Source organism: Telmatherina bonti (genome assembly GCF_933228915.1).
Source record: "Telmatherina bonti genome assembly, chromosome: 2".
NCBI lineage: Eukaryota > Metazoa > Chordata > Actinopteri > Atheriniformes > Telmatherinidae > Telmatherina > Telmatherina bonti.
In genome coordinates, this window is record NC_136620.1 from 37,025,643 (window position 1) to 37,041,021 (window position 15,379).

The following is a 15,379-nucleotide window of genomic DNA, read 5'->3' on the forward strand; positions in this document are numbered from 1 at the left end:
AAGACAAAATAAAATAGAATCATTATCCCACTCATTCTTTGTCCATGCCATGTTACTTCCTGTCAGAGCAGTCTGCAAAGCCATTGCAAACTGGAAGTACTGTCCCACAGCTATAGTACTGTCCCAATCCAGGCGGTCCACGGTGTCCCACATGTGTCCTCACACTGCTTCGTGTGTCCAGCAGCCTCCGAGGGACAGGAGGAACAGGGACTAGGTCTCAAGTTCCCCCCCACCCACCCCAGCCCCTTGCTGCTTATGCTGGCAAACTAGTAATGAGCAGCCACCAGTACTTGCCATGAGCCTAGATGCCAACACAGCCCATATTTTCCTCAGTGACTCTTCCCCCTTGACAGTGCCGCTGCCAGGAGCTCCCCCATATCCTTTATTTTCCTTTTTTTAAAAGTCACACTTTCCTTAAAACGGAAAGTTTAATATTCATTCCAAAAAAAAAAAAACCAAACAAAAAAAAGAAACGTGCTTTTCAACCTCTTCTTTGAGTCCATTCCCAAAGCTAGCACCATGACATTTTTTAAGCTACACGTTCATTGTTCATAAAAAAATAGTGCCATTTTTTCTTTACTTTGACGTAATCCGTGGCAATGTGCAATTTTGCAGACTCTTCTGCTTTTTGTTTGTCATCAAAAAGGTGCTGGAACAGGAATCTAATTTTGCAAAATAATTCCTTACAGTGTGGAAGTCCCTTTATAGGTAGAGGTGCAAACTAATAAGAAAAAAATAACTAACAGAGATTTTCTTTTCCCTCAGGAAAAATGGTGTGGAATGGTTCTTTCATGCAAGTCGCTCTTCACTTCAGTTGTCTTCCACCAGGACAAAAACATTCCATTAGGTGTCCTCTTGACACTTGCAAACCACAGATCTATTTCATCTTCTTTTCCCCCATCCCTTTTCTCTTTTGCTTAAGGATCCACCTGAATTGCATTCAGCCGAATTGTTAACTTTTTGTTCATCGTTTGCGTTTGTGCCTTTTGTATCAGTGACTGAAAGAAAAGGAGCGAAAGAGTTCAGACAGGAAGAATGTGAAGGCATGTTTGTGTGCTGGAAGAGGGTGGGTGGATGAGGCTGAGGTTGGGAGGGGAGAGGGTGGCGGAAGGGCGGAGGAGGGGGGGCCCATAAGAAAAAGGGCCAGGGGTTCAAGACGTAGTGGACGAGAGCTGGGGGAGGGACTGGTGGGCTCGGACAGGGCAGGGGAGGTCAAAGAGGACTGCCACAGAAATGACGTCAGAGACAAAGCTATAATCCCCTAGTCTTTTTTTGTCACCCTCAAACTCTTGTCTGTGCAAAGGGCTGGCAGCGGCTCATTTATGGTTGACAAAGTTGTCCGTAGTAAGCAACACGGGGGGCAGTTTGCTGGGAAGGCTGATCAAGGGCCTGTGGAAGATCGACTGCTCCTGGGCTTTAATCTTCTCCGCCTGCCTCCGAAACTTTTTGGCCCTCAAGATTGCAGGGACGCCCCTTCGGAGCCGCTGGGCCGCCTTCCTATCCCACACCTCGTATTTGGAATATTTCACGGTCATATGCTGCTTCCTCGGGACTTCCTATTGTGGCGTGCAGGCAAAAACAGAGGAAAAAGGGAAAAGAGGGAGTCAGTTCATTAGGAGTGATAAGATACTCTGCAAGTACTCATTACAATGGAGGAAAGCCTTGTTTATTTTGGGAAAACATTCAGTCATTGTTGGGCCAGTAAAATCAAAAAGTCATTCTTATGGTGCTGAACGTCATAACAGCCTCGCCTCGCCTCCAGCTTGCCCTTGTTTTGGTTTCCTTGGCTGAGAGAAGCTGTCAACAAGTACTTAGTTCAGCCTGTTTAACATACTGTCAAAGGGAAGGGCGGTCACTCGCCTCGTATACATATGACAAGCAACTCATCATTCAGCCGACAATCTACTAAAGTGTTAACTCCACACACCAAATAAAACACTGCCATTTCACAGCACCTACGCTAACATTGCAGTGATAAGTGTTGTGTTGAGTACCAGAGGTGGAGAAAAGGTGGGAATGATCGCATCGAAGCTAGGGTTTATGCATGAGTAGCTAGTGCTCCATCTGAATGGCTTGTTTTGCTCCTGCCACTTGAACAGTGTTTATCCCCCTTCATTCACTCCAGGACTGCTCAATAGCCGAAGAACAGCTGGGCCTCAGAGCATGTTGTACCCACCAGCTCTCCCCACTGAGACAAACAAGGAGCATGTCCAAACTAATTCCCTAGAAGCCCATTTTTTTCTCTTTTCTTTGCCTTTCAGGGACGGAAGCCATCTATTTTCTTCTGACATTTACAAGAAAAGTGTGTTTTCATATAAATATGATGCATTGAATGTTGGCTTAATTACAGTCAAAGCAAAAGCTAATTGAACACATTTCCAATCTTCAAAAGAACATTTCAATGGACTTTATGGTGACTGTGGTGACAAGCTAGGACTTCAGTGAAGCGCCGCTGGCCAGAAGAGCTTTTTCTGACCAGTCATTTTGTTGGATTTATTCATGTTTTTATAAGGAAGACTAACAATAAAGCAATGAAAACATGCTATTTTGTTATGGTTCAGCAGTCTTCACCATCTGTCAGACACACACACACACTGTGACTATGACTCTGCCATTTCCTGAATTAAGAGTGCTGCAACTGCCTTGACGTTTTCCGTAATGGTCAGCACTTTGCATGGAAGGTAACTGCTTAGCATTGACCCTTTAACGAGATAAACCGGTCTCTGTGGATTTCAGTCTGTACTATGTCTTTGACATAGGGGTAGGATGAATGGAGGCAAAAGAGATGGGACGGCAGATAGAAATTGAAGATTTGAACATTTTCCCATACTGGTATGTTGTTGCTGGTTTAGACGCACCTGTTTTAGTGTGGGCATCACTGGTATGACTTGTAGAGAGGTGGCCGAAACGTCCCTTTCAGACTTGGCAGGTTTGGCACAGTACTGCTCCAGCAGGTTGAGGTCACAGCTACGGAAACAACACTCCTCTACGATCCCACGGTTCTGGCTGCGCCCTCTGTGACCCCTGCTGGTTGGCCTACCTGAAGAGAAACACAGCAACAATTGAAGAAGGGCAAAAAGGAAGGTCAGGTTTAGGGCTGAAAACACAACACTGGCATCAGTAATGAATCTAGGTTGTTTTTACAGGATTATTCCAACAATCATAGCAGCCCTTGGAGAAAAGAGGATAAAAGGAAATCTATGATCAACTGCAACAAATCTTTTTGTTTGTAGGAGATAATCTGATTAGGGATATCTGGAAGTCCTTAAATGAGGGAACTCACAAGTAAACACCCTGTGCTCTGGCCACCAAAGGAGAGCAACAGAAGCAGCAAAGCTCTCTCTAACAACTTGGTGTAATAAATACATAAATTGACAACTCTTCTATGACCTTGAGCTTTGTCAAGTTAGCAGCGAGAGAGGAGAGAGAAAGGGCAGAGAGGTGGGGAAAACAAGCGAAAGGAATCAATGACCTGAAGGGAGCATGGGGTCTTAACCGGCAGGAGGAATCCAAAACAAAAGAGGAGGAGAGTGGAGACATGAAAGTGAAGACAAATAAAATGAGGGGGCGGATGGTTTGCATGTTGCAAAGGGTAACATAATACATGATCAACAAAGGCCTTGTCGGAAGCCCTGCGACCCACATAATGTTGGAGAAATCTCTTGAGAGGGATGGCTAGATTGTACGGCAGGAAGAGGAACACGAGAGAGCAAGAGCGAGTGATCCAGGGGGGAGGAGGTAGAGCTCATCTCTGATGGCCCAAAATGGATAATGATCCTTCTGATTGGCGAGAAGCTTTGGGAGAGGCGAGCGGAAACAACAAAGAAGCCGCTTGTCCATCAGAGGCAACAAGCAGAGGCCGGGACGCGGCAAGTACTTTCTGGAACAAACTCTTCACCAGTCAGGAGACGTCATGTTTGTCACAAACACGGCGGCCTGAGCAAACAGAAGCTTATCCAGTGGAGGATTAAAAACAATGCTTTCACATAAAGCTTTCCAGCTACTCCATCATCGCCACAATGATCAGACTTCATGTTAATGATCTTTCCTCTCAGCCTGACATCAAGATCACCCCTCACCCCCACCTATCCAACTCATCAGTGTGGTCTCCTGGCCTGGGAACACTGGTGCTGAGGTGACTGGTATGCCTCTTGGGCTGCTATTACTTTGCTGGTAAACAAGCGAGCCATTGTGTCACCAAGTGGTGTGTGTGCCTTCGCAGCTCGCCGGCCTTTCATATGCAATGAGAAGTACGGGCTGGAAGCAGACTCAGCACAGCACAGGACCAGGTCCTGAGACTCACAGCTGGCTATAATCTCCCTCCCCTCCCTCTCGCTCGCTCACTGCGTGCGCGCACGCGCGTGTATGGGCGTCAGTGCGTGAGAAAGAAAAATAGCAAACACGCATACCACACGGCCACAGACAGCCTCAGCTATCCAAACAGATGTGTGCGAATGAACAACAGAGAGACTGGAGAGGAGGGGAGACAAAAGGCGAAGCGGCGTTTGGGAGAAGTTGATCTGAAACCTACTGAAGTAGAAGCCTCTGTCTTCACAGACAAACTGCAGCGCATCCACCAGTTCTCCCCCACACAACGTCTCCGCTGAGGCCATCTCCACCACGTAGAGCGCGAGAGCCAAGGCGAACAGCAGCGCGCGGCTGCTCGAAGACATCTTCTTGACCTGTAGAGGAAAACACACACACACACACTGCAGAATGAGATCCACTGCATAGAGCTGGGAATGGCAGAAAGAAGTGTGATCAGTACTGGAAGAGATTAAAGTCCAACTTTTTCCTCATGCATGTGCAGCGCGTACGTCCAGTGTCAAAAGCCTTGTGTGCACTGATCTCCTGCGCGAGGAGGAATCATATGAACTACCCCCCCCCCCCCCCCCCCACAGATTTTTATCAGGTGCTGTCATGTGCGTGGCACCTGGGAGAAGTGCTTATTCTGAAGGAAAAAAGTCGCCAGTATCTGCTCCTCTCAGTCTCTTACACAACTCCTCAGAAAGTTGCAAAGCCGGCAGCTCGATAGTTAACTTGCAGAAAAAGCCAGACTCAGCAGATATTTTCCCCTTGCTCACCCCGAAGTGAGCTCAATGACCCTCAGACTTACCGCCCCCTACCTACCGGCAGGAAGACCAGCTGTTTTTGCCCTGTGTCCACCCAGCAGCTCCCCATCACACCGGAGAAAAAGAGAAAGACCTCTAATTTCTGTCCCAACGCAGAAGCGCCGCGGTCCGAACGCGCAAAGCCTCTCTTTGCAGCTTTTGCATTCTCAACTTTCTCTGCTGCATGCAAATTTAGAGATGTCTGGCTCTTCAAACTGTACAAAAAACTGATGCGAGCAAGCATCTAGTAACCCGAAACTGTTTAATCTCCTTAAGAAAAACCAGCCAGTGAAGCGTTGCTGCAGTGCTGTCAAAGCTACTTCTTTACGCGCACTGACAGCCAAGGAATGAAGCCAGAAAAAAAAAGGAGATAGGAAATGATTTAGCTCTTGTGGTTACCTTTATTCTGCTGTCCTCTGTTCTCTGGCAGGTGTGGCAAACTGAGTGGTGTCCGTGTCTTTGCTGGGTTTCCATGTCAGATGGCAGTAGTCAACGTGCTGGGAGGTATTTGGTTGGAGAGACTGCAGGTGAGTTAGTTTCCCTGTTGGTGAGGCTATAGAGGTGATGTGTGAGAGGCTGTCCCAAAGACCAGGCGACAGGCAAAACTTCTCAGCGAGAAGTATTTTATACTAAAACACGCCCCTTACACTCACCCACCCCCTCGCTCCTCCTCTTCACGGCTGATACAAAAAAAAAAAAAAAAAAAAAAAGAAAAGAAAGAAAAAAGCATAAGATGTTTTTATAGAAAAGTGCTTTAAGGAAGATGACAAAGAGAGGGAGAGGCTTAGAGTCACACAGTATGGAACACTTCCACTGGCATTTTCCACGTTTACGCACTGTAACCTACAATCAGTGTGTTTACACACACAGGGCGCAGACTGAACCAGAACAGCCGTAATGCCTTCGTCTCCAAGAAAATGTCAATGTCTCCGCCCTGCTGCAATTAAGATTAGCATCCAGTAAAATCAGTTCGGCCAAGGTCTGCGGCTGTCCTCTGACTCAGGTGTAGATGTTGTCGCTGAGGTCAAAGGTGTGTGACAGTGGAGTGGAAACTAACTGGTTTCCACAGCGGGATGCCGCAGAAACTGATGTGGACGCAGAGAAGGAGGATGCAAGCAGCAGAAGATTCAGAAGAAATCTGAATATTTAAAACTCATATTTCACACAAAATGTTGCGCCACAGGCTCTTATTGTCAGGATGAAAGCTTCATAAACTCTGCGTTATAAAGATGCTGATCTGGTGATGCTGTTGCAAATAGAGGTACTAGGGGGGGAAAAAACTACTAAATGCATAAAGCAATCACCTTCCTTTTTTTTTTTTTTTTTTTTTTTGTTTAAAACTGTATGAGGGCTCCTTTATATAAGCGTGTCTGCTGCAGAAGGTAGAAATGTGAACGTGCCTTCAGACTCAGGCTGACACCTACTGGACCGATCACAGAACTTCTGTTTATTTGTCTTGTTGCTTTTAAACAGGCACCTTAACACTGACCTGCTGGTCCAGACGGAGGGGTGGGGGGGCTCACTGAACTAGCAGCAAACATGTCCGGACATCCCTCCAAAACACACACACAAGCAGTGTAATTGTCTATGCATATTATTTTTAACGCCATCATGCAGGTACACTTGCACACTGAGAGAAGAAGAAGTTGATTTTAAGCTCAAGTGGAACTGCTCCCTCTCGTGGTCCACAGCTAGGATTTATTAAATGTCAAGCGATATAAAAACAAATTCAATTTCATCTGCAAAGTTACTCTGATCAATCAACAGTTTCAATTAAATACTTTATTTACAATTCTTTTTTTATATATATTTAATGCACTGTCCTCAACTATTTGTAACATGGAATATATATCTATTTATATTTTTTATTTCTTTTTATTATGCATTTACACTGAGAGACAGAAACAGCATCACATACACAACAACACCAAAACAACTTAAAACCAAATTAATCTACATATATAACTACTGAAATATTCATCTTACATAGGTATAAAATAAAGCTTTTAATAGGCAGTTATGGGCTTTTTTTTCTGTTAAAATAAACTATTAAAATATACACTTCAATCTCCACTATACAGTTATGTTTATTGGATTTTAAAATAGTCAATTAGTTTTTTTTTTTGTTTTTTTTTTAATACATTCATAATCACAGTTCCTTTTAGTTTTGGCTCTAATGTTCATATATTTTGCACAACAACCCAGTCAAGTAAAATCTAATCATTTTACAAATGCATCCACACCCAGCAAAGCATTTTACATCTTTGGAGACTTTGCCGCGGCTGCATTTTGAGGTTTTTAAGATTACAACCTTGTCAGCCAACCAGGCAGCCACAACAAGCAACAACTCGGCGTCAAACTGGACGTACAGCACACAAAGATGAACACATTGGTCTGTCACATGTTGGACATCGCAGATCTCTGCAAGGAGGAAGCAAATAATAGCAGGATGATTTTCAAACCGGAGCTTCATCATAATAAAACGCTGAGGGCGTCTGTCAGGGCCTTGAGCTCATCCTTCACACATTCCAGGCCCCCTTGGATTTTCAGGGGATTGTCCAGGACTTCGACACTGCAGGTGTACGGATCAAACCTGACAGAGAAGGGGCGTTTGATACTGGCTACATACCTCCTGCAGGGGAAATTCAAGATGTTACAAGATCAGAGAGAACAAAAGCTGAATATTTCATTTAGCCTAAACAAACTTTCCTTAAAATGCCCAAGAACAAGATCCCATGTTTATTACATGCAGGAAAACACACTGGTACAGAGTAGCACACATAACATTGCCCTATAACCCATCGTATTCACTATGCTTTACAAAACACCTCCATAATGATTATTTTCTCATCCAGAGTGGCAGGGATGTCATGCGCCGTAGTCCACCGGAGACTGAAGACTGTCAAAACACTCACTAAAGCTACTTGTTTTGCAGAGCAACATTTGATGTGTTTGCCAACTAAAACTCCAGCGTTTTGCCGTGGTAAGACAGACTACATTGGTAACAGCTGTATTCTGGCTGCTGTGGCTGACCTACAAAGGTTTGTGGCCTCAGGGGTTGGCCGGCTGTTCTCTAACCTTGTCCTTGCATAACCGCTCTCTCTTCCTCCTTCTTTCGCCTTCTCTTCTCACTGCCTCATGTTTTGTTTTTTTGTTTTTTTTTAATGTGTTTGTCACATTTAATAAAGAGAAAGTACCTGAATTTATCCTTGGCATCGGTAAAACTCTCAGATACAAAGTAAACAGGCTGGTAGGTCTGGTCTTGATAGGGCTGCACTGCCGCAGAGTCTGGATCAAACTCTCGTGTCTCTGGTTCATCAGACAGAGAGTGCTAAGAGGAGGTTGATGAAAAAAAGAAAGAAAATTAGATGAGGACTCAGTTGGTTTTTGTTCTTGATTTGAAGAAAAAAAACCATGCTGGAACATACCACAAGTTCTCCGTAAGAGGAGAGCAGTCCAGCCCCGTAAGCCTTTATCTCACCATTTTGCTTACACAGGCCATACTCGACGGTGAACCAGTAGAGCTGATGGGAGAAACACACAGTGGGGTGATTGAAAAAGGGAGAATGGGATGCATAACCATTTTATTATTTATGTGTAGCAATTTAGATCAGAAACCTTGGAGAAAAGTTATGGAAAGAATGGGGGTCGTACACTGTGTAATTACATTGATTTGCAGCCTGTTATAATTTCTGTACACCACTGCTAATAACCCTTCCAAGATCTTGTTTGCTAAAAGGTCCAACACAAGCTTCACTCCCTCACGTCTGCTCATTCATTGTGGTTGGTATTAGGGCCAGAGTTTTACCGTGGACAATTTCTCAATATCTTCATCTGATGCTCCCAGTGATGCCAGACCAAGATTCTGCAAAAAAAAAAAAAAAAAAGAAGTGTAATAATCATTTTTGCCAAAACAGTGCAACATGGGAGGTAATACTCGGTCAGACTGCAAGGACGTGTGACTCTAACCTGTGAAAACTGTGCAAAAGTGCGGTTGGCCAGCATGGGGACGTGACCCAGAAGCTCATGGACACAGTCCCTGAAAATAAAGTCTTTTATGACTGAAAGTCAGCTGGAAACCTAATACATACACGTTGGAAGCATGTTGATCACAGTGGGAAGCTGATTTGGACTGAAAACAGACATCTTTGGAGATGATTCAGCATATTTTACAAACATGAAGTTTCACTTAATTGAGCTGTGATACCAAATTAATTAAAGGCAGAGTATGTAAGATTTCAAGGCGATTCTTTCCACCACCAGGAGGCAAACACCAGGTTGTGAGCAAAACCACAAAACTGCTACCTCCACAAACGACCACAGGTTGGCAGTAATGAGCAAAACTCACCCCTCACCCCTCCTCCCTGCCAGCTCCAATGAGGGCAGAAATCGCTTGTGAGCTGTAGCTCAAAACCGCTCTGCAATAAATGGGCTTATACTCCCCCTACTGGTGGAAAAAAAGTACTTTTTTTTTTTTACTGGTCAGAAAACATTCAAGAAGGGTCTTTGTCATTAATTAAACTCGTAATTTCATAACGCATCAAATATGGACAGACTGGAACCTGCATGTTTAAAAAACTATCTAATTATGATTGTAGTTATTTTTTTTAGTTAATTTATTTTGAAAACATTGAAAATCTTACATACTCTATCTTTAATGCATAAGATTCTGCAACCATATGGTTTTATGTGTTCAGAATTCAGTGTAAGAAACGAAGCCAGAGGAGTCACGGGGAGTACTCACGGTTCTGGGGAGTGCATAGGAGAGGAGGCGTGTCGGATGTACTGGGTGCACTGGAACACACGGAATGCCAGACTGGCCAGAAAGTCTCGAGCTGAAAGCAGACCCGCCACCGGACGCAGCTGAAAGCCGGTGCGCTCTGGGTGAGTTTGAAGAGGAAGAAAGAATCAAACCGCGATGGTCGGACTGTCTGTGTTTAGGTATCATTCCTTTCATTTCTTCCCATCCAGATGTTACCTTTGAGGAAGCGTGACACATCTTCCAACTGGGGAATGTTGTTTGGACTGTACCCACAATGCCTCTCGAGCAGACGAAAGGCCTCGAGGTGCTCGTTGCAGGCATGGGTATTGTACAGGTCCCTTAGGGTCATATAGACTTCTCGCCTGGTTGGAAACATGAACACACACAGTCAAAAACATACCCAACACAGGAGACAGAAAGCAGGATTTGTCTGTGCATATTAACACTCTTCAAACCCCTGTTTTGTTCAATATTCTTATTACTTTTGCATAGGAAGATCATCCCTCCTCCCGTTTCCAAATATTTCCCCTCATGTTGGTAAGTGACTGAAACTAAAAGGGCTTTTCATGTCTCAAACCGTCCGGTTAATACGGTGATCCAGAGGAAAACCTTTAGACTTATCAGCTGCTCGTGTAAAAGAATTTGCCTCCAGACCACTAACGTTCCCGACAGTGTCACATCTTTGCTGCTTTCATCTGAAATTTACCAAAATACGCATGAGAGATAAGCTGCATTTGATTGTTTCAGAAACAAGATTAACCCAGCGCTGAAGATGAGAGGGTCAACAGTCTCCTGACTCCAAAACGGCAGATTATTTAAATGAAAGTGAACATTTGCGTTCGGTTTGACATCTGGTTTCATGCCTGTTCCTTCAAGCTTTTTTGAAGCATGCAGCATTTCTTACCATGTCCCAATCTCCTCCTCTGTGTATTCTACTCGGGGTATCGACTGCCCACTGGGGATAAACATACGTAAACATTTGTCAGGCGTGATCAAATTTTAGTTGTATGTTTACTTTTAAGGCTGACTGTGCTGAACAACATCCAGACTAAAGACTGTATCTCACTGTTTGTAACCAAAAGCGATGTCGCCAATCATCTTCCTCCTCTGTCTGTAGGCCGGGTCTCTGTATCCCTGTTAAATCAGTTGTATCAAGAGCTGATCACATTTTCTGTGTCATGGCATATTGGTCCAAAAGCATAACCAGCCTAGTAATGAGGATGATTCCTCATGCATGCTACAGGCAGAGGCAGGACTCACAGGATGGTCTTGATCTAAGTCTGGATCAAATTTTGTGACCAGATGATGACATCTGTCCAGATCTGCAATTTTCTTTGGAAACCAGTGAACTGCAACAGGAAGCAATAAAAATATAATTGAGTTGTTCTGTTTCCAAACCTACTTCACTAAATGAATGTCTTTGTTTTTCTGATAAATATATTTGAGAAACATAGATAAAGCTGTCACATTTGACTTCTTTGGTGGTTTTGACATCCTCTGCGTTCCTCTTCAGGGAGCTGACCAGAGTACTGACGTCTGAGAGATGCACCTCACAGCGAACAAAGTACTCCAGGCCCTCAAGGATCTCCTTCAGTTTCCGGGATGGACGCGTCTCCAAGTGGTGAATTTTAGCTTCAAAAGTCTATAAAACAGTAAACACAACAGTAAAAGATCATGATCTGAAAATATGCATTAGAGGTTATATAGTTTTCCTCTGGTTTGGGTGCATTTCACACATTCTTTGTCTTATGACAGATTTTATGGTCCTTTTTGTCACTTAGTGAAAGGAAGATTATTGATAGTCAATAATAACTGATTCCTTTTTTTTTTTTTTATTAATAAGAATTCAAATAAATAAGTATATTTGGAGAAAATATGGTTTTTGAAAATACCAGATTAATTTCTAAACTTGCTGATATTTCTTGACGACTTACTTATCAGAAAATAAGACTCATATTCATAGTTCCATCATTTACAGCTTCATTATTTTTATTCTTAAAGACAAATATATATATTTTTTTCTTTATTTGCTGTATGTTACCTCGAAAACCTTAAGTGTCCGGGACAGCGCGGGCGTCTTGGAGTTCCTCAGCGTGAAGAAGATGTTCAGAAGCGCTTTTCCATCTTCCTCTTCAAACACGATGTGCTCACTGGCCTCAGCAGCCTCCGCCGCAGCAGCCGCAGCAGCCGCAGCTTCTCTCTCCTTCCGCGCGTCCTCGATCAAGCTCTGGCGTCTTCCCACGAACCGTGGAGACTGTTTCAGAAACAGAGAAACCACAGTCCTGGTTGTCTTGATTTAACTCTCCGGCGGAGAACACAGACACAACTCCAGAGAGAGGTAACTGCTGGGCTTCTCTTACTTTTTGGATGTCTCTTTGGGTATTTGATGGGAGCAGTTTACATCTCCAAATGCGCATTGGAACAGCAATGCATTCAAGGTAAACCCTAAAACATAGCTACCACAGCACACATTTCAGCATATATATGACGGGGTGTTCGATGTGCGTTTGTGTCATTTGCGATCTAATCATGTTGCGCAACAGACGCGGCGCTGCGCAATCCACGGACGTTTCCGCGCACACTTTTCCAAATGTAGTCTTCCAATTTTTACCAATCATGTGAAAACCCAACAACAGATGTAAAATTGTGTCTGTCTATCTGTGAATTTGCCATGAAAACTTCTTACCGTGATTGAATCCGACCTCTCCAGCTCGGATGCTGCTCTGCGGATGCTCTTCGTGGAGGACGTGGAGCTGCTTGAGAGGGGCATCTTTGCGCTCAGAAGTTTTCTCTTTCCGACTATGCGTGTGACAGTGGATGACAACGTGCACCCTTCAGACGTCTCAGGCTGTGCTTTGTGGCCACAGTTTCCCTTTTTTCCCCAGACAGGTTTCCTCTTTTTATGGGATCATTTGTTTGCAGTTTCTGACGTCAAGCGCGCTTATCTCACTCTAATCAATCACTGTGCTGCTTCTATCAGACGAATCACAACCTGTAGCTATATATATATATATATATATATATATATATATATATATATATATATATATATATATATATATATATATATATATATATATATATGTAATTTTCGCAAATATACATGATTTACTTGTAATTTCACACAATGTGTTTTAGGATTATAACATGCATGTAACATAAATGTAACAAACAAATGTTAAAGTTGGCACTCATGCCAACATTTATGTTACATGCACGTTATAATCCTAAAACACATTGTGTGAAATTACAAGTAAATCCATATATATTTGCTAAAATAATATGTATATATATATATATATATATATATATATATATATATATATATATATATATATATATATATATATATATATATATATATATATATATATATGTAGTATATAGTATATTTTATAATATATATAGATAGATAGATAGATAGATAGATAGATAGATAGATAGATAGATAGATAGATAGATATGCATATACATATACATACATATAGATATATATTATCATTAATGTTTGGTTTGTCTGAACTTAAGATCATACAAGGCTTTGCTCACATGTAATATGTATTCATATACATTTTTTTTTTTTTTTTTAAATTATAATTTTCTATTATTTTTTGGATTAAAAACATGAGTTATGTCAGAAATTTGAAGTTTGGTTGTCTCCACCACTAGTTGGATTCTCGATTTACTGCAGTCATCCTCAGACAATGATCAAAGCTGTGACCTCAGGGCTTTATTTAAAGGTTAGACCAAAGAAAAGTCAACTGTAGGAAATTAAGTCACTTTATCAGCTCAATCTAATCTCCACAGCTCCTCGCAAATGAAATTTGATTGTAGGTAAAAAGAAAAAGAAAAGAAAGAAAGGAAAATAAAAGAAAAAGTGTGAATGCAGCACGGAGAGAGAACAACACACTCTTTTCTGTTCTCCCCTTTCAGGCACTGTGCCTGTTTCTTACCTCAGCAACAACCACATCAAGTGAATTTGCAGCGCGTTTAGGTGACGACTTTGGCGGTTAACATGATTGTGAGTGATGTACGGTGCCCTGAAGGCAAGAGCAGGTAAAAGGATTATTTGTGGACCTATGGCCACATGCTGCCACAGCAGCAACCTCGCAAAGGTGCAGAGGAGGCAGATGGGGTCCGGTGTGGCTCTTACCTCAACCTGAACAAGGCTGAAAATGCTAAAGAGCACTGATGTAGCCCTGGGCACAGCAAACGGAGGCTGTTTCCTGCATTGGCGGGCCACAGTGCTAGTCTGATGGGTGACAGATAATGCAAACTGACAGTAAAATAGAAACTCTCCACTTGGTTTAAGCCTATTTTCTGCATGGAAACAGAATAAATTGGTGTATGTTTAGACCCCACCCACCCCACCCCCCCTTTTTATCTTGACCTTTTTTAGAAAGTGTTATGACATAATAGACCGAGCAACAGACAGAAGCTTGACATTTACCCAGAGATAGGAACAATTATCAATTTTATGCCTTCTTCCATCCATCTCTTTCAAGTAGTTTAGTAGTTTTTAAGGAAATCAGATACAGATGATAAGAAACAAGGGGAAAAACATGACTGGCTGCCCCAATTTATGAGTGAAATGATCCTAAAACACATTCTGTGAAATAACAAGAAATCCCACATTCACACACACATACATATATATATATATATATATATATATATATATATATATATATATATATATATATATATATATATATAAAGATTCTAGTTTTTTTTTTAAACAAATCAGAACAAAAAAAAAGAAAAATACATGTGAAACATGTAGTTTAAATCTGAAGAAGCTTGAACAAAACTCATCTTAATTAATCTGCTATCAAATCACGTTATATACATGATTTGTATGTTACATAGCAATGTATGTTGAGTGCCAACTTTAGCATCCAAACAGACCAGAATATATCAGCATTGGCTAAATGTGAACATAACAGACAGTAAAGACTACTAGTCTGTCTGAACTTATTTCCTTCATATAGATATATTTAAAGGGGGGGGGGGGGTGTTAGAAGTGTCTTTTATTTTATGTGTCTGTCTGTTTGTGTTTTCTTTTTGTCTTATTTTTAACTGTAAAGCGCTTTGAGTCACATGTTTTATGTTGAAAAGAGCTTCATAAATGAAGTTTGATTGATTGATTGATAACTCAACTTTATAGGATAAAAACACAAATGTTAAACTCCTTCTGAATGTGGATTTCCCATGAGCCTTTGCTGTCTTTACACAGTTGGCACTGTGGATCTGTGACTGTGTGTTTATCATTAGAAAACTAAAGCAACGTTTAATGTAGAGCTTTGAGAGTAGAAAAACAACCTCAGATTGCTCCAGAACACAGAACTTCAGATTTGTTCAGGTTTAAGAAGAAGTTTGTGGTCCCCAGATGCGACGCACAAGTTAGAAAATATGCAGATAAACCTACTGTAAAAGTTTAAACAGAAAATGTCTTCAAATATTTACAGTATGATACCTTTTGTCCTGTTTTTACTGACTGTTCTGA

At 42.1% G+C, this 15,379-nt stretch overlaps 2 protein-coding genes across 2 annotated transcripts; both read right to left on the bottom strand.

Moving 5' to 3' along the window:
* Positions 1–323: 323 nt before the first annotated feature.
* igf2b (insulin-like growth factor 2b) lies at positions 324–5,678 on the bottom strand. Its single transcript, XM_079249548.1, has 4 exons — positions 5,511–5,678; positions 4,528–4,682; positions 2,859–3,036; positions 324–1,556 (listed from the first exon to the last, which is right to left on the bottom strand). The coding sequence occupies exons 1-4, from the start codon at positions 5,583–5,585 to the stop codon at positions 1,317–1,319; spliced, it is 648 nt and encodes a 215-aa protein (XP_079105674.1). The 5' UTR covers positions 5,586–5,678; the 3' UTR covers positions 324–1,316.
* Positions 5,679–7,583: 1,905 nt separating this feature from the next.
* th (tyrosine hydroxylase) lies at positions 7,584–12,643 on the bottom strand (the record flags this gene model as incomplete). Its single annotated transcript, XM_079258118.1, has 14 exons — positions 7,584–7,743; positions 8,309–8,442; positions 8,540–8,635; positions 8,920–8,976; positions 9,081–9,150; positions 9,856–9,991; positions 10,090–10,235; positions 10,778–10,828; positions 10,940–11,007; positions 11,134–11,222; positions 11,341–11,515; positions 11,915–12,127; positions 12,234–12,317; positions 12,560–12,643. The coding sequence occupies 14 exons, from the start codon at positions 12,641–12,643 to the stop codon at positions 7,584–7,586; spliced, it is 1,563 nt and encodes a 520-aa protein (XP_079114244.1).
* Between the last annotated feature and the right edge of the window lie 2,736 nt (positions 12,644–15,379).

What these genes read in the sequence shown, in the direction of transcription:
- igf2b (XM_079249548.1), bottom strand. Translation starts at nt 5,585, where the DNA reads ATGGAAACCCAGCAAAGACACGGACACCACTCAGTTTGCCACACCTGC. An exon ending in CAGAGGACAGCAGAATAAAG is followed by an intron (nt 4,683 to 5,510) that starts GTAACCACAAGA and finishes TTTCCTCTACAG; the next exon opens with GTCAAGAAGATGTCTTCGAG. An exon ending in TGATGCCCACACTAAAACAG is followed by an intron (nt 1,557 to 2,858) that starts GTGCGTCTAAAC and finishes ACGCCACAATAG; the next exon opens with GAAGTCCCGAGGAAGCAGCA.